The following is a 25,347-nucleotide window of genomic DNA, read 5'->3' on the forward strand; positions in this document are numbered from 1 at the left end:
CATTGCCTTCTTCACATGTTCCATGCACCTCGGTGGTGTCCCACACTGGAGTGTCACCCGGTGTGGGGTATGGGATTTTTGGGCAGAGCCAAAGGACATTCACCAAACTTCCTGCCCCACATGGGTTTACTTTACTTGAATAAAGTCATGTGGGGCTGGGATGGGGGATGCACTGGGCCCACTACCTCCCTGTCCTGTGTGACTTTACTTGAAAGTAAAGCACCACAGGGGTTGGGAGGTGGGGGACAACCGCCAGGTGTCACCCCCCCCCTTGTGGACTATCACCCAGTGTAATCTGCATCCCCCTGGTGATGCCACCGATGCACCTTCAGTAAAATCATTCTGGAATGACCATCATGGCAACCAGCCTAGTCAATCTTTCCTCAGGGTAGCTGAACATGCTAAGGATTGTAAACTGGTTTGAGCATGATGAAGAGTAGTGTCCAAAAGTTTTGAATATATGAAAATTAAATCAACAGCTAAAATTATAAATGGTTGAGAATTTTGTATCACTTCAGCATTCATTTCATAAAATGTATTAGTGTCTTTATTTTTATTGATAATTTTATTATTGATAGAGAAAAAAACATGAGGTTTTTTTAGTCTAAAACTAATTTTATATATAAAATAAAGGTTAATAATAATAATAATATATCACACTGTTACAGCCTATGGAATTCTGGGATTTATAATTTGGTTCAAGACAGTGCAAGTAAGAAAGCTCCAAGAAATTAAAACTAATAAAGCTTTCTCAGCAGAGCATTACAAAAAACCACTAAACCAGAAATCTCAGGATTTGCTATGATGAAGCCATCAGAATTAAGGTGGCATCAAAGTGCTATTAACTTTGTTGGGCTCTCACATGTTGAGTCTTTTAAAATTTATGATTCTATCTCAGCAATGAAAACATTTGCAGATTTGTCTTGACTGGTAAACTCTTGACAGATTTCTCCATCAAGGCCCAAAGTTTTGACTGTTTAAAAGTACAGGTTTGAATCCATGTCTATTCAACCATGTTAATGGTGCCTTAGAGCTGCCATGTTTTGTTTCCCAGAGGCTCTTAACACCTATGCAGTGGGCCAATACAACATGGAGTTGATAGAGGCTGCTTACTGACTTGGGTTAAAATTTGTGAAATTTCAGCCCTTAAAATGGGTTCATGAGGTATATGAAATATAAAGTTCCATGTACTGTAGAACTGTATGAGTTACCAAGAGCCTAGCTCTTAGTTCCAGACTGAATGCCAACACATCTATAAACAAAATATGATAACATAAACAATATGATCTGACTGATAATAAGCTCACAGCAGGTACTGTGGAGAGAGTAATGGTTGATACAATCTGTTGACTGATGTAATCCAATGGAAGTTAAGTGGACCTGGTATGTTTATGTCACTTGCAAGAATCTGACTAGAGGAGAGCAAATGGAGTATACGAAACATCTCTTAGTATGCCAGCTGATTAGACTAGGAAAGATATTAAACAAACTGAGAGGAGACAGAAGCCAGGCCTCCAGCATAGAAGGATGCTGTTGATAACAGCTGTGCTATTCCAAGCTGATAACACAAACGTGCTCATGGAGATAGAACATGCTGGTAAAAGAGTATCTTGGTTTTCAGATAGATTATACACACACACACACACACATATATATATATATATAGACAGATTTTACCATGGTTACAAGTTGGATGCCCAGACAGCCAGAAGGTGGCAAAAGAGAACCCAGACAGATATGGATTAGTTGGCAAATAGCCCAAGACCATTGATTTCTATGTCTAAAGAGATTAGGGGTAAGTAACCATGCCTGTTTCAGTCTTCCTTATGCTGCATGAAGTGGTACCTACTGAACTGGACAAGAATTTCATTTCAGTTTGCTTATAATTTGCAAATATCTTCATGTTCAGATGGAGGGGGAAACAAATTTAGAGGAAGCAGAGACGTTTTTCGGTTTCTAGCCTGAATCCTTTTAAATCTTTGACAATAGTCTGTACTCTAGAGATTTTATAGTGGGCCCTTGGATACAAAAATCCATGAATACTCAAGTCACATTATATCTAATAGCATAGCAAAATGATGCCCCTTATATAAAATGCCAAAATCAAGATGTGGTTTTTTGGACTTTTGTTTTTTTTTTTTGGGGGGGGGGGGAGGTGAGAATATTTTCAAGTCATGGATGGTTGAATCCATGGATTCAGAATCCATGGATATGGAGGGCCTCATATTGGTATCTTTCACCTTATGTGGCCTGTGCAATGCTCTGCATTTTTGTATGTTCTACTACATTCTAAGATCTTACACAAAAGTAAACATGTACTGTATTGTCACTCAGTCAGTTGGTAACACCTCATCCCTGTTGGGATCCCCATTTGCACATAAAAGAAGATCCCAGCTAAATCCCATTCTTGTTGTGACTCCCATTTTCACTCAAACAAAGGTTTCAGCTAAATCAACAAGTGTCATGATTTCCATGGCAACCTCTCTTTAGATTTAATTCTCGATAAAAAGAAATCACACAATCAACACAGAACACTCTTCAGTCAATATATGCTCAATACTGCAGCAGTTCTGAACAGGCAGATTGGAAAAAGGTTGGGATATCTTTTAAGAACTCAATTGCCTACACAAGTTTTCACCCTGCAATTGTGGGGGGGGGGGGGTATTCTTACAAAATTAAATTTGCTGTTATCAGGTTGGCATTATCCCCCCTCTGAAAACCTGCCCAATGGAGTCTTACCATATTTTCATATTATTCTCATCCAGCAGATAGATCATGTACTCAGGAAAATTTCATCTTGGGACAAATGCAAAAGTGCTGTGAGATTCGGGAGTTAAATCTCTGCCAATGATCTGTAAGCTTGAAGGTTGGGTCTGTGCTTTCTTGTGTGTTTGAAGGGAAAGGGTGGGCTTAGGAAAAGTTTTAAGTGGGATGGAATATGATATTAAATGAAGTAACAGATTGTCTCCTCTTTTAAATTGTAGCCTGGCAGAAAAATTGGAAGATCAGATTTTCTCCCAACATTTCAGCCCAGTGGAATTCCATTTAGAGGGGGATTTAGTGCAGCCCCCCACTTAAAGTACTAAATCCCCCTCTGGATATCCTGGGATAGGCAAATGGAAGAGATGGGGACAGTTCTTCCACCCATTGGCCCTCTGCAGGCTGCTCACACCCCTGAGTGCCCCAACCTACCTTCTTTCCTCTCTGTTTCCCCTCTGAAATGGCAACTGGAAATGATGCCATGACTTTCTATTGCCATTTTGGAGAGGATACAGAGGGGAAAGAAGATATTTCAGGGGGAGGCAGGGGTCGGGAAGATTTTTTAAAAAAAATATTTGCATGCACTTGTGAAAGGCTGTGGGCACATTTTCATCCAAATAATAGCATAATTTGTTGTTGTTGTTGTTGTTTTAAAGAAACAATTTTCAGCGGTCTGTTGAACTCTGGGGGGCTAGAAGAAAGCTTTGGAGCTGCAAAAGTGGGGAGTGCAGGATGCTTATGGCCCACAGTGTTGTTTCTGTATCCCTGCAATATTCATTTTGGCTAGTTGAGGAATCCAGTTCAGGAACCTCTCTGGAGAATGGAGTGGCTTTGGATCCAGAATATGCAAGACTATGCCAAGTATAGCACAAGGGTGCAAACAAATGGCTACAACCAAATAATATTAGTAAAGCATAACTGCAGTGAGTGGAAAGAGGAAGATGTGTTAATCCTCCTTCCCTTGGAGGTCAAGCTGAAGCTGCCCAAAAACTGGGAGAGAAAAGCTCTGAAAATGTAAGAGATGGTATCAACCCAGCTGACAAACAGTTGAGTGACAGCTGAGTAGGAGCAAAGATTGCAAGCAGGGGGTCAGGAGGAGGCTGAGGAGCAACCAAAGACTGACTGACAAATAGTTATATGGTTGTCAAGATGAAATAACAATCTCACTAGTAAACTTCACAGGATAGGGAGCCAAAAAACTGTCTTCTGTGGGCTTCCTCTCACTGTGTCTCCAAGCCTCATTCCAGTTCTTTTTGTTGTCTGTCATGTTCCGTTCCACTCACAGCTTCCACCACTGACAAAGGTGGAGTTAAAAACGCCAATGATGGCAGGCAAAAAGGGCAAGCTGAGGAAACAGATGTAGCCAACAAAAAACACAACCCCCCATTGTTCCCTGAAATTACATTAAATTATGTGGGTGGGAAAATGATACTTTATACTTGGGCTTTAAAAATCCACCATAATGAACATAATTAACATCAATGCATAGATCCTAATACCAAAAATTAAGGCAAATGTGATCCAGTGTATCTAGAAACAGAAAGACTTATTGCATTTTGAGAGAAAGGTTGGATATAAGTGCAATAATAAAGAAAGAAAGAAATGAGGTAAAATTATGGGAAGCAGATTTAGGACAAAATACATGCATGTTCATAAGGATTAAGGATGCCAATTTCTGAAAAAATGTTTTTGAAATAGCTGTTCTTTTGGAGGGAGTGTTAGTCTTCAATTTTAACAATTTCTCCCTAAATTATGAATTCATCCAACTGTCTTTTAGCTCCATAGAGCCCAGTGGATTTAAAATGTTTATCTTAGGTGCATTACAGACTGCCCAGAAGGGGCGGTCTGCTGCCGCCTTCATTTGTAGCATGGAGGAGCCCCAGCGTCCAAACCGTGAGGCTCCTCTGCGCTGCAAATAAGAAGCGCCAAAATGGCGCTTCTCTTTGTGGCTCGGATATAATAATAAATAATAAATAAAAGCTTTATTTATATACTGCCCTTCTTGTAATCAGGGCGGTGTACAACATAATAATAAACACAGAATACAGAACAATAAAAAATACATTAAAATTTACATTAAAAATATATTCTAGCCTGCTCACCATTGGCCATCAAGGGGGGGGGGGACTAACTAGGACATATATCGGGGAACGCTAGCTTAAACAGGAAGGTTTTTAGTTCCTTCCTGAACTGTGCTAGGGAGGTAGCCGAACGGAGCTCTATGGGCAGCGTGTTCCAGAGGTTCGGGGCTGAGATGGTGAATGTCCTCCTCGTTGTGGAGGCTAGTCTTGCCCCCAGGACCCTTAGTAGCTGCTGCCCAGAAGTTCTGAGTGTGCGGGGCAGATTGTATGGGGAGAGGCGGTCCTCAAGGTATCCTGGGCCCAAGCCATGTAGGGCTTTATAGGTTATAACCAACACCTTGTATTGCGCCCGGAAGCGAATAGGCAGCCAGTGCGGATCTTTAAGTACAGGTGTTATATGACTGGCCCTGGGTATCCCAGTGACCAGTCTGGCTGCCATGTTCTGTACCAATTGTAGCTTCCGGGTATGGTACAAGGGTTGCCCCATGTAGAGCGCATTGCAGAAATCCAATCGAGAGGTTACCAGAGCATGTACCACCGTTTCAAGGTCCCTCTGGCCCAGGTAGGGATGCAGCTGGCGGATCAGCCGAAGCTGATAGCAGGTGCTCCAGACCGTCGCATCCACCTGAGATGTAAGGTGGAGCGACGAATCAAGGAGCACCCCCAGACTGCATACCGAGTCCTTTACAGGAAGCGTGATCCCGTTCAGGACAGGTGGAACCACCGCCATCCCTGGGCCAGGAGAACCTATCATGAGGACCTCCATTTTCTCTGTATTCAGACTGAGTCGGTTTTCCCTCATCCAGCCCATTACTGACTCCAGGCACGCCACAAGAGGAGAGATACCATCCCTGGTCACTGCATCAGTCAGAGACATAGAGAAGACTATTTGGGTGTCATCAACGTACTGATAACCCCGCGCCCCATGTCTCCGGATGATCTCTCCCAGCGGTTTCATGTAAATGTTGAAAAGCATGGGAGACAGAATGGCTCCTTGAGGGACCCCAAATATAAGGGCCCTCTTATCGGAGCACACGTCTCCCAGCTGGAACCTCCCAGAGAGGTAGGACCGGAACCACTGGAGCGCAGTGCCCCCGATTCCCACCTCTGCCACGCGCTCCAGAAGGATACCATGGTCTATGGTATCGAGAGCCGCTGAGATGTCCAAGAGCACCAACAGGGACACGCTTCCCCTGTCGATGCCCAGACGGAGATCATCGACCAAGGCGACCATGGCCGTCTCAACCCTGTAGCCCGCCCAAAAGCCAGTTTGAAATGGGTCCAGATAATCCGTTTCATCCAAGATCGATTGAAGCTGGATTGCAACCGCCTTCTCGATCACTTTCCCCAAAAATGGCAATAGCGATACTGGCCGATAATTATTATGCAACAGGGGGTCGAGGGAGGGCTTTTTTAACAGCGGTTTTATAGTGGCCAATTTCAAGCTGGATGGAAATTGCCCATCCCTCAAGGATGTATTTATAATCCGGTGTAACAGCGAGGTTACCACCGGTCCCCCCCTGAGCCGCTAGCCATGAGGGACAGGGATCGAGGAAGCAGGTTGTCTTCCGAATGCTTCCAAGGATCTTGTCCACATCATCGGTACTGACCGACTCAAACTGATCCAGTTTAATGGAGTCCACGGAGGCTCTGGATACCTCTACCCTAGGTTCTGCCCTAATGCCGGCGTTAAGACCTTCGCTTACCCGAGAGGTTTTATCCGTGAAGAAGTTGTTAAATTGGTCGCAGCAGGCCTTAGAAGGTTCAAGGATCTGGTTCGGGACAGGAGGGAGCTGAGTTAGCTCCCTGACTACCCTGAACAACTCTGCTGGACACGACTCGACGGACGCGACACAAGCACTGTAGAACGAGTTCTTAGCTGCTTGTATCGCCTCTCCATAGTCCTCCAAAAGGCGGTCTAGGAGAGCCTTGTCGGCTAAGCGTAGGTGTTTCCGCCAGCGGTGCTCTAGCTGTCGCAGAACCCGCTTCCTTGCCCGGAGATCTTCCGTATACCAGGGCTTACGTTTGGAATGGCGCACTCGCAGCATCATATGCGCCGCATGATGTGTGGATGCAGCACGTCCACTATGTAAACATGGCGGCCCCCATGTGGAACGGGCACTGCCATTTTGTACAGACTCGGTCCGTATTAGGGTTTGGGGTGTCCCGAAGTGACACCCCTTTCCAATCTTAATACGAACCCAGTCCGTACTTTATGCCCGTTTGTAACGGGCCTAACTTCCCCAATTTATGTGTTGCTTTTAAGTAAAGTGCAATTGGATAATGATGCATCAAAGGATGCAAAATAAAAAAGAAAAGTCCCACACCCCCCCCCCCACCCCCCACCAATTGATTATAAAAACAAAAGCTCTGTGCTGCCTAAGTTGGAATTTTCTTGAAGTCTACATATGAGCAAGGAAGCTGGTATCTATTGAAACAGACCCTGTCCCTGAGCATTTAATATAATATTTAATTTGGGCTTACATTTCTGCATTTTATTTTAGAACACCAAAAAGAGGATCCAAAATAATGCTGACTTTTCATCATGATCCAGACCTAAAGATCATGGCTGAAGAAAACAGGGAATGCATACTGATATCACTCATATATGAATTCATCAAACATTTGCTTCAGATGTGAAATCATAGTACAAAAGAAGTTGAAGTGATAGTTGTACAAAGCTGAGAGCTGTGAAATACATTAGCCCCAGAATGCATCCACAGACCTAACAGAAATGCAAAATTCCTTTAGCTGCCTTTTATGAAGTAGGAGGGGGAACTTCATCAGAGGAGCAATGGCCTTCCGCTCATTTCTCTGAATTAGTTATCATTAATGAACTCACTGATCTCAGTTATCAATTATCTCTACCACTCCTCACATCACCCTGAAAGAAAGAACAAATTGGTTGATCCAGCCTCTGAGATTCTTTCTTCTTTTAGCAGTGCAGAATTAGGTGTAAAGAAAACCAATTGCAGGAATCAAGAAAAGCAGCAGAGTGGTTCAGATAAGGCAACAGCTGATATAGGATGCCACTTCCAATTAATCTCATTAATCTCATTTAAATGCACAGTCTCTCATTTAAAAGAAAAAAATAACAAGAATGATCACAGCACTGGTAGCATATGGTGATGATCAGTGCCACTTGGATCAAAAATGTGAAACGAGGAGAGATTTGATTGAAAAAATGGTTAACCGAATTTGCATGATGTATTGGTTTCAGTGTTCAGCTAGGGAAACCAGGGTATGAATCCCCATCCAGCAATAGAAATCCACTGAAGCTGCATCCACACTGCAGAAATAATCCAGTTTGACAGCACCTTAATTCCCATAGCTCAATGCTATAGTATTCTAGGAAGTGTAGTTTTGTGAACCATTTAGGCTTCTCTGTCAGAGAGCTCATGTGCCACAACAAACAACAAATTGCAGGGTTCCACAGTATTGAACCATGGCAGTTAAAAGAGGGCCAAATGGGACTATTTCTGCACTGTGGGTGCAGCCTAGACCACCTTGGGCAGGTCACACGCTCTCAGTCTAAATAGGAGGCAATGAAAAACCTCCTGTTAACACAACTTGCCAAGAAAAACCCATGATTTGGCCACTATAAGTCAGAGTCAACTTGACAGCTCATAACAAGAACAATACACAAATCCAAGTGATCAAATATTCTAGACTACAAAAAACTGGTGTTTTAAATCCTGTCTTACAAAAGATGCTATTTTAAGCCAGTAAATGACATATAAGAGTTTAATACAGCTCATGATTTCACTGCAGCATGAAATACTGTATGCAGAGGTCTGTGCAAATACATCTGATGAATTTGCAGTGGGTCAAGGACTGGCAATTTGCTGGGATCAGGAGCCCCCCATAGACTGCTTCTCCCAGCTACTATGGCTACCAAATTAGCTATAGCAGTGAGAAACCCTCCTCCATCACGTATTCCCCACCTTACTACACAATCACTTACTCTGTAATGGCGTTGTGCTCAGCAAACCTCTGAGCTAACTCTTTTTTCTTTCTGAACAAACATTACTGGAGAAAGTACTATCCCGTATTTTGTCAGACAGAATTAAATATCATTTATTATTCTGTTTTCATATTAGGACTTCACCAGTGGATCATATCAGGACTGTACAAAGCCACACAGAACTGCATGGAAACTATCCATTACTGAGCCTCAGAAGATGAAGTGGAAATCAAGACCTATTGCTTTCAGTGGGGAAAAAACCCAAAGAAATCTGAGCAAGAAAATATGGAATGCACAGTTATATAGATCATGAAAACTCTTCATAAACTACCAATATACAAAAGAAAACAAAGACAGAGCTCTGGCAAAGCTGACAGCCATGCATTTAGTCAAAGTGAAATATTTGATTCATATTTTTTTCCTCCAGGTAAAGCAAAGAATGTCAAGCAACAGAGCCATTTGTTTCAGGCATCGGAATGACAAACAGCTAATTATCTTCTTTACCCATAACTACAAATCAGCAGGCTGACTTGTGCAAGCTGGGTAGAGCATGGATTCTAGTGATTTGTAATGCTCTGTGTGTAAAATAAGCATGTATCCTACTTAAAGAGAATGAGGCAGAATGAATCCTAATGAAAGCAAAAGACTCTTTCAAAGATGAATCTACAGATTGGCTCCTTGTACTACCGGTCTCCGTAGGATTAGAGGTAGGATGAGTATGGCTCAATATAACACCATATCAGTTGTATTTTATGTTTACATGGTGTGTGGAACATGATTTATTCTGTTCATACTGTTGGTACCAGTTTCTGATAGAAACTAAAGCTCAAACTCCCAATTCTGGGAGGAAAGATGGAATATAAAATAAACAACCAAATAATAACTGGATGCCACAAAAGGTAGCACTGGTGACTTTAATATCCTACTCTCATGAATTTCAGTGACATTGTGGATATACAGTTAAATCCCCCATATCATACATCTTCATACTTTGTCACTCAGAAAAGTATCATACTATCACAATAACCAAACAGCCTTCAGTCATTGCAGCCTTAAGTCAAAACAGAACAGCTCTAATTATGGAAACGTACCCTTTCCCAGATTTAGCTTTAAGTGACTGTAGCCTTATGTTAATATACTAATCAAGTTTCATCCCATCTTCACCCGCCACAAAGGACCTCAGGGGAATGGGAGAGAGAATGTCTATGGAGCTCCATCCTATTTTATTTTCATAATATATGTTGTTGTTGTTGTTGTTGTTGTTTATGTTAGGAGACAGTGATTATATGTTTGGCGAAGTTGAGGATTTAATTATTCACTTATTTCATCCTCTACAAAAGCAATTTTATTAATTTTCTTTCCCTTTCACAGTTTACCCTTAGCAGTTCAGGACTTATTTGGCAGTTCAGGACTTATCTTTTTCTTTTTATGTACAGAAGACATCATTTTCAGCAAAGAAAAAAAATGTTCAGATACACTGTTTTCTGTGCATAAAAGTCTACCTTCTCTGCAGAAAATGCTGTAGCTAGGGCCATATTTTGAGCAAAATTTGCATTTTTTTGCATAGAAACAGAATTTTTTACACAGGATGAATCATGTTTGTGCAAATACATTCTGGCACACAAATATTATTTTCAGTGCTCAATAATGCTGTTTTCTTTACATAAAATGTTTCTGTGTGAAAAAATTGACTGGTTTTGTGCAGAATAAACCATGAATTGTAAAGTTTCTCATCAGTCCAGAATTATTTTCTTCAGAGAATCTGTCAGAATCACATTACGACATTTTTTTCAATTATTTTCAAAAGTTCTTTCCATTTCTACTAAGTGACAGTGATGGAGTAAAAATACTCCAGCAAGTTTAATAGTTTAGTGGGATTTTGAACTAATATATTCATACCACCATAGATTGAATCTCCCTTATCCAAAATGCTAGTGACCAGAGATGTTTTGGACTTTGTCTTTCATTTATTTGTTTATTTTGAATAGCTATATTTGCTCATACATACATAATGAGATATTCTGGAGATGAGACCCAAGTCTGACACAAAAATCATTTAGGTTTCATACACACCTTATACACATACAATATTTTTAATATTTTGGTGCATGAAACAAAGTTTGTGTACAATGAACCATCAGAAAGCAAAGGTGTCACTATCTCAGACACCCATGAAAAATGTTTTGGTGTTTGGAATATTTTTGATTTTGGAATTCCGGATAATGAAGACTCAATCTGTGCCACAATGATAGTAATACACCACTACAACAAGGCTTGTGATCAGTGTGGGACAGAGGCAAAGTCAATAACCCATGTAAATTCTCTTGGGGGCTGTCTGTCTGAATGGGTCAAAAGGCCTGTGTAGCCCCCCGGCCTTGTATTGCCCTGTCTGGATGATGCAGGCCAATACCCCTGGGCTGATTAGAAGACCAGATGCCAATGAAGTGGTCCTAGTCTGATCCTGGCTCAAAGGGACTTTAGAGTAGGCCAGAAAGGCCTACAGTATGCCACAGAGTTTCTGGGAAACTACAATATGACCCATTACATCAGATGATCGCCCCTGTGCCCCTTACCTTCCTCCTGTAGTCTCAACTGAGAAAACCTCCCATCATGGCCTCTAACATGCAAGAGGGGCCCTGTCCGCATGGCAAAGGCCACCATGGGGATCTTCTCAGTAGAAACAATGGTGGAGGAAAGGAATGGGCACACAGTGATAATGCGCCAATGGCATGGTGGCATGTTTGCATGTAAACACCCATCTGTTCAGCTCCTAGGTGAAGTATACCTCTGCTCCTTACTTAAAGTATTATGCATTAAGTCCATCATGACTATACAGTAGGGATGTACTGTAACTCTCCTCTGGTTTTCTTTTCAAAAGAATGGGGAATTTTAGCAATTTCTGCCTCAGAGCAAAAAAGGATCTTATTATTATTATTATTATTATTACATTTTATTTATAAAGTGCTGTAAATTTGCACAGTGCTGTACATAGAATGGGTAAAATCGATAAGAATAATAAAACCTGCCAGTGGCATACAATCTAAAAATAACAAATGCATAGAACAGTAAAAACTATGCAATTTGTAAAGACTAGTCACAATTTCACTTAGTCTATGCAAAATACACAGAATACAGATTATAGTACTTTCTATGCAAGAAACATTCGCTGTCATAGAAAATGCTGTATTTTGTGCAAAACAACCACATGTAATATTTGCACTGAATATGAGTAAGTCCTGAAATGTGAAGATTTTCATTAGTCCAGGATGTTCCATCAAGGTTTCTTGACACTCAGGAAACATGGTTTTGTTCTTCTTCTTTTTTCAATTTTAAAAATATTTTCTAATATTCTTTCCATTTAGTGAGTGACTACAGTCTTTGTGTCTCTCACTAATATTAAATTAAGGAAAGGAGGAATTTCCAGGAGATCAAATTCTAAGTTTTACTGAATGTGTTAACTGAACATTTGATAAACCCTATTTGTTTTTTGCTGTCTGCTCCAAGACAGATTCAAACATGCACACTTTTTTCAGATAACCACAAGATTAAGAAAGAGTGACCATGTTTACAACTCAATGCTTTCAAAACAACAACAACCCACACTCACACTTCAACAAGAAAGAAAAACAAATAGTTATTTACCCTGGTCTAGGGAAACTTAGTTATACTTAAGCCCTATGAAAAAGAATGGAACCAACTGATAGCGACTAACATTTTCCATTAATTCCACTACCATTTGACTATCAGTAATTTGCTCTGGAGAAGGACTATTATTTAGATTTGCATGACTGTTGCTTCTAGAGAAATATACTGGCACAAAAGCTTTTAGACATGAGTAAGACATCAACAAAATCAACAACTCATTACCTTACATTTTAGAACAATAAAATAAATTGAACTCTAACTTAGGCACAAATTCATTTATTTTACCAACACAATATCCTATACATTATTAAAATAAAACTGAGCCATTAACAGCTAAACTACTAGAGGCTTGTCACTGTTCAGATAAATCTAAATTTGAAGTAGTATGGCTCCACTTCAGAGAGATAATAGATACAAAGTGAAGTCATTCTAGTTCAAATGAAATGTCATAAAGTTTCAGCTCTGCTGTGGAACAGGGGTTTTTAGTTGTAGCTTGACACTTTGTGAAACCTCCCCAAACTTTCCATCACAGAAAAATGTCAGGTGTGCTTTTCTAATCAGGGAATTTTATTATCAGGGCTCCCCATTTATGTTGCTTTGCAGAGATTTCAAAACAAACATATTAGAATCTTGCTATACTACTAGTATTTTATAGTACTACTTATAAGCTGATTCCCTCTCAGGAGTAGCAATAGTAAAACAAGTGGACTTTTCTTATGTGCTGTTTTCTAATTCCATTCTGGTTTAGCCCATTCAAAAAAGGCTTCCCTAAAGTCCCAAACCTTGCATCCTATTACTTCTTAATTAAGATACAGGTTGAGTCTTCCTGACCCAAAAGGCTTGGGATCAGAGGTATTTTGGATTTTATTTTATTTGGATTCTGGAATTCCTGTATTTGTACATACATACATAATGAGATACCTTGGGAATGGGACCCAAGTCTAAACACAAAATTCATTTATGTTCATAAACACAAGTATCCTGAAAGTAATTTTACACAATATTTTAAATTTTGCACAGGGAAACAAAGATTGTGTACACTGGACTATGAGAGAGCAAAGGTATTACTATCTCAGCCACCCATGAAAAGGTTTTGGTTTTTGGAATAGTTCAGATTATGTAGTTCCAGATAAGAGAGACTCAACCTGTACACTTTCATATATTTTCAACAAAATGTAAACCATCTACTCCATGAGCTTTGAAGCAGGAACAAGGCAAAACTCACAATGTCCCTGAGGCATTTTCTAGGAGATGCAGAGGCAGAAGCTGAGGAAAAAAGCAAGTTTGGTTTTCACAGTCACCAAAAAAATTGTTTTAAAAGTGGCAACAATGGGAAAATACTCTGCATCTATTTCTCTGAAGTTTATCAGGCTTCACCATTGCTGAAGGGGCTATATAATATACCTGCCAATTTCCTCAGTTTCTGAAGACAGAAAAACTAATGAGGGGTTCTTCCTTTTTCTTTTTAAAAATCCCTTCATATTTAAAGGCTCTTTGTACAAAATCTTTTCCACCTATGTATGTAACATCTGTCAGAATTAATCTACCTAGAAGCAGTACTGTGCTAGGAAACTCCATCAAATTATGGCAAACAGGGTTTGTTTGTAGTTTTTATGCTATTTTTTATTTTTCTCTGCTGATATTTACTTGTTTTAAAATGCTCACATTTTAAATATGCCTAGGACAAAATCCTCCACAGCTATTTTCTGCATAGGTATATTCAGTTCTGGCAAAATGTAAGTACATTATATGCATCTGTTGGTTTCCCTTCTGAGAAAAACAGGATACATTCAAACTTTCAGAAAATACACTCAACCAGCATTCCATCTTGTATTCAAAACAAAGTGAAACTTTAAATTGGGACATTCCTTGTCCAAGGTCCTGAAATGCTTCCCGAACCTTTTTTTGTTGTTATTGTTCTAAACAATCCCTCCTCACAAATCCTGCATGAGTTTATTCAGATATCTACAGCACAACACTGAGCTTACTATCACTAAGGTGTGATTCAGAAGAACTTCCCATTTACTTCAATGAAACTTACTCCTAAGTAAGGACAGTACCCACTGATCTACATCCAATTAGTAGAGTAGGCTCACAGAAGCATTGGGAACTTAAATCAGTGCTATTAAAGTGTTATTAAAGTGCTATCTTGGAAAAAGACATGGAGGAATTCTGAGGTTACCCAAAGTTTTTTATTTAAAAAATAAATAAATAGAAAAATAAATTTTACACACACCCACATCCAACAGAGAAGCTTTCGCTCTCCCCCCCCCCCCCCCCCCAAAAAAAAAACCACATAGTAAATCTCACAGAAGTCAGTGTAAAATATTTTTGAGGCTCCTCAGTGGTCATAAAATGTTACCAGACTATTGACTGAGCCAGAAGAAAAATGGAATAGAGTGTCCAAAGATGAAGCGGCATGTAGGTATATAGAGGGACCTGCACACTAACTCTTTTGCCAACTGCCCTTTTACTTAATATCTCAGCAAGTGTCATCACAACTATTGATTTATCCTCTCACCAGCAGGCACACACTCATTCAGTGCTCTCTTGCCAGATGGCACCTGCCAGTTCAGTCAGTGAGCCATGTCCTAGCAGGGAAGAGAAAGCTTTGACATATATGAACAGCATTTTTATTAAGGGATCCCACTTGGATCTTTCTACAGTTGAACCTTTCACTAAATACCTTAAACATATGAAAGGTAGCAAGTCATGTATATGATTTAAACTGATAATTCAGAGAAATTGCATTGTGTTATAGTATTGTTTTGTGAATCACTTATTGTAATACTACTGATCTGTGCATAAATGCACTTCTAAGCACAAACAGTATTCAAAGACTGCTTCAGCACAGAAAGATCTAAAGGAGCATCAGATGCATCTGATGAAGAGGACTGAAGGTATGGAAATTTATGCTATAATTTGTTTTTCTCAGTTAGTCTCAAATGTCTTACAGTACTCTCTCACATCTTTTTATTAGCACAAGTGTATTTTTACTTCCAGATAATCTCTATATAATAATTGCAGTCCTAGGTTCACTTAACTGAGAGTAGATCTTTCTTCTGAACAGGCATGTATAGGATTGCATATTCACATAAATTACATATTTATTCATGAACACACAAAACTATGTAATGCCATCTAAAATTATAATAGCCCAAAGCACAATTAAAATCAAAGCAACAAAACAGCAATACATAAACAAGTAAGCTACTATTGCTATTGATACATACCCAGAAGAATTCTAAATATGTACAATACCAAAAAAAAAAAAAATAGTTATCCTCCTCTAAGACCTAGCAGGTCAAAAAGCTCTTTGTGACCAATCTCCTAAAGACCAAGAGGAAGCCAACCTTGAAAAGCTTTTAGAGCAAATAATTTCAGCCTGATTTCAGTGTACAAGACAGTCAAAAGAAAACTAAATCATTACTTTGCCACCTATAAAGATTTATTTGGGACTGAAGGTGTATCTGGATAGGCAGTTGCATCATTACCATTCCATATCATAGAGTCCTATAGTTTGGTGAACGTCTTGGAACTCTCTGCTAGAGAGCTCTAGTCTGTTTTCTTGAACTACAGTTCCTTCTACATGAGAGAGTTAAACTGATTTGATCCTCAGTCCTTCTTCTTCAGGAACTTTAGAATCTTCTAAATATCTCTAAATATCTCAGGACTCCTTCAAACTGAGCCATGAAAAGGTGACAGAAAAACAGTGTGGGCTATCTAGTGCAGATACATCTCAGGTGTTTTCTCAAACATCCTGGTTGTTCAAGTCTGAACACACTGACCAATACCTGGTACAGCTGCAGCTTGTTAACCATTACAACATAAAGTTGGACTTCCAAAAAATGTCGGGATAGTGTTTCAGTGGCAAAACCCATTGAAACAATTTTAAATTCAGTGAGTGAACTGTAATCCTGCACAAAAGTATCTGGGAATAAAGCCTATGGGGCATAATTCTGATTAAATACTATACTGTTAGTTTGCATTACACATTTTCTCAGGTCAGCACACTGTCTCACCACTGCTTGCAACCTCACTGAACTGATGAGCATACTTTCTCTGGCTATTGTATAGAGAACATTGTTTCAGTTCTGTATTTTCCAAAGAGAAACTGAATATTCATAATTTACAAGAATTTTGTGACAGACAGATCACAGCACAATACTTCTTACCATTCTTTCCCCCCTAGGAAAGGGACACAAAATTTTCAGGGAAGCAGAACTACATCAGACAACAAAACAACTTCAGCAGCCATAATACATCACCTCATCTCGTTTCAGATAAATTAAGGCACTCAGATATTGATGCTAAGAACAGCGGTGCCAATAAAATCACTGACTGTGAGACACTTACCATATTTATTGATGACACAGGGCCAATGCTATTAACATAGATGTCAACATCAATGACAGTAGGTTTCACTGGGAAAGAAAAGGGGGAAACAGTATTTAATATTGGTCCACAGACAATACAGACAATTGTATTAAACATTTTTTGAATCACAGTGTTCAGCTCTTTAAATCTGTTTTGAAACAAGAGCACAGCATAGGTGGAATTCCTTCCCTAACTATCATGATGAACCCTTTTCAAACCCTCATTCTGTTAAATAATGATTTTGGAATTAATGTGTGTATATATATTTCAATCTGCAATGCTTTTTTGCTCTACCCGCTGGAAGAACCTGGGCTACACCATCAACTGTCAGAGACCAGAAGGTTCTCTGCCTCCCCAGGAGGTCTGCATCTGTGACTTGGCAGTTTCATTACTATCAGCCAGCCTCTGAGCCCCTGAATCCATCTGTATTTGTGTCCTTTCCTCTGGAAGGAAGAATCTGGAAATATGATTGGATGGCAAAGGGAAGAAACTGTGTCATGGAAGGATTTGAGGACACACTACTCAGAAAGCTAGATAACAAATATATAAGAAAAGACGACTAACAGGACTCCCAGACAGTCAGATAGGACTAAGTCCATTGCCATCTAGTGGCTAAATTGTATGATAACACTCGTATGTGTGTGTGTGTGAGAATGTGCCATTGTCACCTGTCAACCTATGGTGACCCCATGAATTTTGTTGGGTTTTCTTAGGCAAGAAATACTTGGATGTGATTTTGCCAGGTCCTTTCTTTGAAATATAGCCTATTTCATCTGGTATTCATTTGTGGTCTCCCATCCAAATACTAACCAGAACTAATACTGCTTAGTTTTCAAGATCAAATGAGATTCGGTGCCTTGAGGATATTTAGGTATGAACTGCTATAAACTTACATTGGATAAGGGCTTATCTTTTATTGGGGCCATTTCAAGATCTGTTGCCACCTGAGACAGCACAGCAAATGGTGTCCACTCTGCCTCCAGAATCAAGGTGCAGTCAAATTATTTAGACAGCTGAAAAACAAAACCCTTAAAAGTGCCTCTTCACTATGCTGGCAATAAAAATATAACCAAGTTGGTGTAGATTCACTGAAGGAAAGGGTCTTACTTGCCATTCAACAACTAATTCAATGGGTGTGTTCTAGCTGAGTATGACTAGCAGTTGGATTTAGGTCATAATGCATTAAATTTGCTGTTTTTTCATGACACCCAAAATCTGCTGTATGGGGCAGCCACTTTACCTTCCTAATTGTAAGACTGGATCATTCAACTTTTTTTCTTCTCCTCCTGTTCTTCTTAGTTTATGTTCCCTGTCACTCTCTCTGCACACCATGAGCTTTCAAGAGCAGTCAGCTTGCTGGCCACACTCTCCTCCAGAAATTTCTGGACTTTGACTAGGTCTTACTGATGTCAAAACAGAGCCCCCTAGCAGCACACCTTCTGAGAGGAGACTATAGATGACTACCAACTGTTCCATAAAGCATGGGTGCCTTGCTCTTTCTCTCTTTTTGCTGTGAAGAGAAAAAGCTATTTTAGGCTGCTGCCATACCACAGAATTAATACAGTTTGACACCACTTTTAATTGTCATGGCTCCATCTTATGGAATCCTGGGATTTGTATTTTGTTGTGGCACCAGAACTCTCTGACTAGAGGAGGCTAAATATCTCACAAACCTACAAATCCCAGAATTCCACAGCATTGAGAAATGGCAGTTAAAGCAGTGTCACACTGCATTAATTTTGTAATGTAGATGCAGCCCTAGAAAATGAGTCTATTAATTGTAGCCTGTATCCACACTGAAGAAATAACGCAGCATGACACCATTTTAATTGCCATTGCTATGAAATTCTGGGATTTGTAGGCTTTAACTCCCAGAATGCTATAGAATTCTGGGATTTGTAAGTTTGTGGGCTATTTAGCCTTCTTTGTCAGATAATAATAATATTTTGATTCCTATTAAGGAGGGATAGTAAGGATCCTGAGCCAGAGGGTTCTAGTGTCTCACTAAACTGCCAACCCCAAGAATATAGGATGCAGCCATGACAATTATGGAATCATAGTGATATAATTGTGTTGTGGGAAAGGGCCTACACTGAATGATGAATCCAGAGAACATAATTGGCCACATACTTAAATCACTGCAAATTTTTGATCCATGAAACTAACATAGCCCAGCAGTGGCTCCACAAACTGTCTCTCATTCCTATCTGCCTGATGCTACAGACTTGGCAGGTCACAAAATTTGAAGGAGAGTATTCAAATTAATATTTTAAAAGGCAACCTAATATAATGTACAGTAGGAGTTACTGACAACTGACTGATGGCAACAATTTCAAACATAAGATACAGTGCGTTGAATCCTGTAGGGCAGTTATGAATGTGTAGAGTTATGCACCTATGACTATTTTGCATTCATAATTCCTACATATCCATAGTTTAGGGAATACACAAAAACTGTGAAAGTCACTTCTCTACTGACAATGTTAATGCATTCTTACGTAGCTGCAAATTGTATGTAGTTCTACAACCTGATATTGTTGGTCAGTTAAAAAAAGAAAGCACAGGTGAACAAAATAAGTCAAGAATGTGAAATACTTAGAACATATCTTCTCATTGCTTTACAGCAATTTAATGCTGTTAAAAATGGTTGCTATACAACCATTTTGAGCAGTTAACTGAAGTCAGAAATTTAAATTCAATCTAAATGTAATGACCATGCATTTTTGAAACCTGATGTGTTTGGCAGTTTTTTAAAAAATTCAGTCAAAGCTATAACCATGGGGTTTAAAAATAAATAAATAATCCACTATCCAGTATTTTATAGCATTAAAGAGCAGTTGCTCTCAGACAATCTGGAAGAATTAATTAAAAATCAAAAATTCAAATTGAACATAAAGAATAGCCTTGGATGAATTGGAGCCCTGGCTTCAGCAATCAGAAAAGGAATCTCAACTCCGCTGAACAAATACAGCTGATTAATGTAACCCTGATTGTAATGCAACTAAAAACAAAATGGCAATCTTGCTGCTACTCCTTTTTAGACTTGATATTGCAAAATGAAATAATATGGGGAACTCTAGAAAAATAGACATAATTTTTGGACATATTAAATGGGTAAAAAAAAAACCCCACAGTTACTGTTCCTATGAGTCTTCAAATCATGAATAAGGACAATGTGAATTCTCTCAGAAATCTCATGTTGGCCAGAATTCTTACACCATTCAAAACAGGATTACAAACAAGATATAGCAATAGCAATAGCACAAAGCACAATATATCACAAAGACAAGGCCCTAGTTTTGATCACAAGGTTTCCCTTTCACTTACCTGTAATTTCAGTATATACAAAATCCCGCCAGAAGATTTTTAGTCCTAGAGCCATGCAATTACTAGTCCCAACTAAATTTAATCAATTGCAGGAGAGGAAGGCAAAACCTAGGGCCTGAACAGACAGGCCAAAATGATGTATGCTTCCTAAGAGGCTGGAAGCCACACCAAAAGCACACCCCAGTCCTAAGGACTGGAACACAGCTTTAGCACAGCTTCTGGACTCTTAAGATGTGTGGGTCATTTAAACAACATGCCTCCAAAGTGACCCGAAGCAGCTTTGTTTTGGCCTGTTTGTTTGGGCCCTTTGGTAAATTCCATTGATTCACTGGGTTGATTTGGGATTAGTAGGTATACTTGGGGCCAAGGCAAACAGATCTGAAGTGCTGTCACTTTTTGATAAGCAGCAATAATGATAATGCTTATCTGCCAAAATTATTTAGACTACCCTGTTCACTCTGAGTTTATCCAAGGGTGAAGGTTTTATGTCCTCAGCATAATGTATTGTTATGTTATTCCTATTGTAATACAACACACCTTGGAATGGCTTGATCTTGAATGAGCAATTAAGACCCATTGGGTTTATAAAAGGCCTGTTCCCAGTTGAGATAAAAAGATCTAGAACTGGTTTATTGGGGAAAAAATGCATAGTGATATCTTTTTATTATCAAAAAGAAGAAAAGGAAAATGAAATGGAAAAGAAGAAAAGAAGAAAATAAAAAGAATCAAGTTTGTTTTATATACTGACAGTGTGGAAGGGGGGACTAATAAAGATACGTAAAGGATTTTGTACTTTCCTTTAGCACAAAAGAATGTTGAAACATTGCACCTGAACTGCAAATTAAAGCAATGGTAAAAATGGCTCTCTGAAGTTGCCACCCTTGACACAATGCAGAAAATTTCTGCTGAGCAAACAAGTTCAGGATGGCAGCATAATTGCACCAAGGGCATAGAACCATCAAAGTTTCAGAAAACCTTCTGCCCTACAAATCTTTCCTTTTTGAGTAGCAGGACTTCTTAAAAATCTACTTGATTATATAAAATAAACAGCAGGTACAATTATAAATAATCAGCAATATAATGGATTGTTTCTGGTAGATGTTTCTTCTGTACAGCAGGAAAAAGGATAACGGAGACGTTCCTTGGGTAAGAGAACAAGGTTTTTCCTCCACTTGATTATCAGTACAAGTCATTGTACCTCATCTTCTTTGGGTAAACCTTACATATCTCATTGCAGAACTAGGTTTTGAATACGCTCAACATTACTAGAAATGTAATTTTGGGCAATGCCCCAGCCATCTTTTAAACAAATGGCCATAAAAAGAGCTGTACTGGATCACAACTCTGGTCTAGCATCCTATACTGGCGAGACTATGGAAAATCCACAAGCAGGACATAAAAATAGGATATTGGGATTTCTTGCTCAATTTGTGCAGTTCACATGCATAGAAGATATAGGCCTCTTTGACCTTCCAAATGTTGAATTGTAGCTCCCAGAAATCTTTGCCATAGTCAATGGTGAAGGACCATTGGAAATAATAATGTTTTACCTATACAGCACCTAAAGGTATTTCTAGATTTAACAGTACAGAGACTCCTTGAGAAATTCAACATTTTCTGCCTAAGAAAGGAGCAGTTAGCTCCAAACAGGACAAGGGCAGCTGGATTTCAAGAGAAGTTACTTTTCTGTTACTAATGGAGTTGAAATTACATTATCTATCTATTATTGTTCTTTGTCCCTAGTCCTCACCTAGCCAATAAGGGGGGAGGGGGTGGGGTACCCTCTGTCTCTATTGAAATCCTTCAATAACAACTTAACTGATCACATTGCAGACAGAATGTATCCCCATGATGCTAGCATCATCACCACTTTTCTCCTATATGATTTTTAACATCTTTACCTGATACAGCAGCCAGTGAAACTGTGAAAGCTTACATAATGTATTATATGCTTTGGAGTTGGCCCAATACAGATATCGCTGCTTTTGGATTTTAGATTTTTGACTATTGAAAATGTAGTTCAGAAACATCTGGAGACATAACGCTGCCCATTTCTGGAGTATATGGTAACAGTTTGAAAGAGTGTCCTTTAGCAGCTTCCAAGAAGCTAACAAGAGAAGTGAACAGTAGAAAACAAAAGTATGGGTGATCATTCCTACTGATGAACTCCACAAGGAGAACAGAATGATGTTCACAAATGCATACTTTTCAGAATGTGTCTAGGGCATTTTGCTCCCTAAGGTAAAATAGTATATGGTGTTACCTACTGCTGCTTGCACCACCAGAGTCAAAGTGCATCATACCTAAATGCAGTTTTGTTTTGTCAGATCTAGAAGAAAATCATACCCTTCCCATCCTAGAAAAAACACCACCAGCACAATGGCAACAAATTAAATCATTTAAAATTTGCTACCCTTTTAAGACATCCTCAACTTTGGGTCTAAGAGTATGATACTAAATCCAAGATGTGCTGGAAGTGCAGAGTTGAGATTAGGTATAACCATCTTCTACCAGCAGGAGGTCTTTCTACAAGCTCATCTCAAAGATCTCCTGACATAGAGTACTGTACTGAGCTACTATGCTGACTAAACCTGCATCTGCATTGCAGAAATAATCCAATTTGACACCACTTTAACTGCCATGGCTCAATGCTATGGAATTCTGGGAATTGTAGTTTTGTGAAACATTTATCCTTCTCGATCAGAAAACTCTTGTGAGAAAATAAACCACAATTTCCAGAATTCCATAGCATAGAGCCCTGGATGCAGCCTAGGAGTTGCTGCCAATAGAGCCAAAAAGGAAAGCAGAAAAGGAGTGAGGTGAAGGAGAAGCCAAGTTATGACAGATACACAGCACAAAGTTAGGCTATGCTGAAAGTTATCCTGACTTATTTTCAACAAGATATGGGGAGTGTGGACTCAACACAGCTTCAGCTGGCCTAGTATACGCTCAGTTGGCCCTTGGACATCTTTGTCAGTTACCATTACACTCTATAGCAGCATCCTTGCTCTGCCTAATGGTGGGGGTAGTCTTTGTATTTTAAAAAGTTTTTTGAGCCCTATGTCATATAGCAACAGTCATGCCCCATAGTCATGTTCGCTGGACAGGAAGGAGAACATCCTACTGGTTTCACAAATCTGTCATTCAGATTGTAAATGTATATCCAGCTCTCTGGTGCTGCTATGTCAGAACAATCATACAAAAATAGTTTGAAAGTACTGTCAGCAACCCTAGAATTATATGTATATTATAAGCAGAAGAGTGATTAAAGGTTGTCAACAGATGTATCAACCTTCTCAGATCAACTTCTCTGAAGCAGTTCCTAATGCAGGATGGTTATTTTTGTAAAAGGAAGAAATGGTTGCAGGAAGTAAATGTGTCCAAATTCCAACAGTGCCAGACTGACATCTGGTAGCACCAAATGATAAATATTTAGAGCTGTTGTCTCCTTGTCACATACGCTGTAATATCCAAACAGCCTGCTGTTAATTAAGAAGGCCATTGATGAAGTTAATGAAAACATGAATGAAGGTTACTCTGCTTATTTGAAAAGCTGGCAAAATGTATCTGACAATTTCCACTAAGTGCAAATCTTGTAGCAGTAAATCTTGGGGATAAATTCTGCCTCCATTTGTCCTAGCACAAAACTACAGAAGCCTCCCTTACACTTTCTGATTTAAATTCTTTTACACAGCCTTTAACAGATTACATACAAAGATGACTATGACTTTGATATATCTATTCTGTTAATTTAAAGACCATAGGGGGATGAAGGAAATATGCTTGACAATCTTCTTCTTCTTCTTCTTCTTCTTCTTCTTCTTCTTCTTCTTCTTTGCTTTGCTTCCCCCCTCCTTTTAAAAGTAAGGATTTCTTTCTTCTTTAACTCTCAAATTACAAGAACATGAATATCATTTTGATCTTCTAAGCACAGAAATCAATAAACACACACCTGAATGCCCTGGTTTTCCCTCTACCTCATCTTCAATATTTTGTTTAGTAGACATGTAAATATCCCGACGGCACAAAATCCCATATGATCTTGGTAGCAAAACAAATTCAGGCCTGGTTAACAGATCCATTAAGGAATACCAGGTTCTATAGGCTATATTCAGAGGAAGACAACAGCAAACCACCTTTGAGTATTCTTTGTCTGAGAAAACCTTATGAAATGCATGGGGTCATCATCAGTCAAAAAATGACTTGGGCTGCATTTATATTGCAGAATTAATGCAGAGTGGCACTGCTTTAACTGCCATGGCTCAGTGCAATGGAATTCTGAGATATGTAGTTTTGTGAGATAATTAGCCTTCTCTGTCAGAGAGTTCTGGTGCCACAACAAACTGCAAATTCCAGGATTTCACAGGATTGAGCTATGACAGTTAAAGCAGCATCAAATTGCACTAATTATGCAGTGTGGCAGCAGCATTTAAGGCCCATACTTTAAATTGGACCCTTCCAATCCATGAGGGCTTGGTTCTGCCCTCCTCCAGTTGGAAAAATGAAGACAGTCATGCCCCACATTATTCAATGGGTGATGATGTCTGTGCCTCTGCACCAGCACATATGTGTGCACACACTACCAATGAATAATATGGTGGCCTGTGGGCAGTCAAATGTGCAGACCATTAGACTCCCAACACTGTATTTTGCTTTTGTAGTGAGGAGTAATTGCAAGACCCCATTGTAATTACTAGGTAACATAAGAAAGGGACAACAGCTAAGATCCTTTTAGTCAACATAACTATGCCAGTGGCGGAGAATATAAGATTGCCAGAACCTCCAGAACAAAGAGACAAATGTATTATCTAGTTTGACCATCCATGGTAGAGTGCATTGTGGGAACAGTGACAGCCAATGGGCTAGTCTAGAAAAAGTTCCTCTACAGAATTAACTTGTTTTAAAACTTTTGCAGTAGTTAATACATGTGCCAGGAGGGATGATTATTGGTGCAGGAGATGAATGAAAAGCTCTGGGTACAAATATAGCATGGTGTTGCCAAGCAACTATACAAGACATAGATTCCCCTTCTCTTTAGCTAAGCTGTGTCTCTCTGTGTGTTCTTTATGTCTTCATAACTAAGAGTCTGAGCAAACAGGCTGGGCTAGCACAGGTCAAGCCTGTACTATTCGGACCTAGTCCTTACTTAGGTCAGTCCCAGGGCAGGTGTTTACATGCCCACTTGTCACCATG

General features: G+C 39.4%; 1 protein-coding gene across 1 annotated transcript in view; it reads right to left on the reverse strand.

Moving 5' to 3' along the window:
• GABRG3 (gamma-aminobutyric acid type A receptor subunit gamma3) overlaps positions 1-25,347 on the reverse strand; it is a 482,481-nt gene that overhangs the window by 418,632 nt on the left and 38,502 nt on the right. The window contains exon 3 of the mRNA XM_042461104.1: positions 16,807-16,874. Coding sequence (XP_042317038.1) covers positions 16,807-16,874 — 68 coding nt within the window. The remainder of the gene's footprint in view (positions 1-16,806; positions 16,875-25,347) is intronic.

The sequence above is a fragment of the Sceloporus undulatus genome, chromosome 3, assembly GCF_019175285.1.
Source record: "Sceloporus undulatus isolate JIND9_A2432 ecotype Alabama chromosome 3, SceUnd_v1.1, whole genome shotgun sequence".
NCBI lineage: Eukaryota > Metazoa > Chordata > Lepidosauria > Squamata > Phrynosomatidae > Sceloporus > Sceloporus undulatus.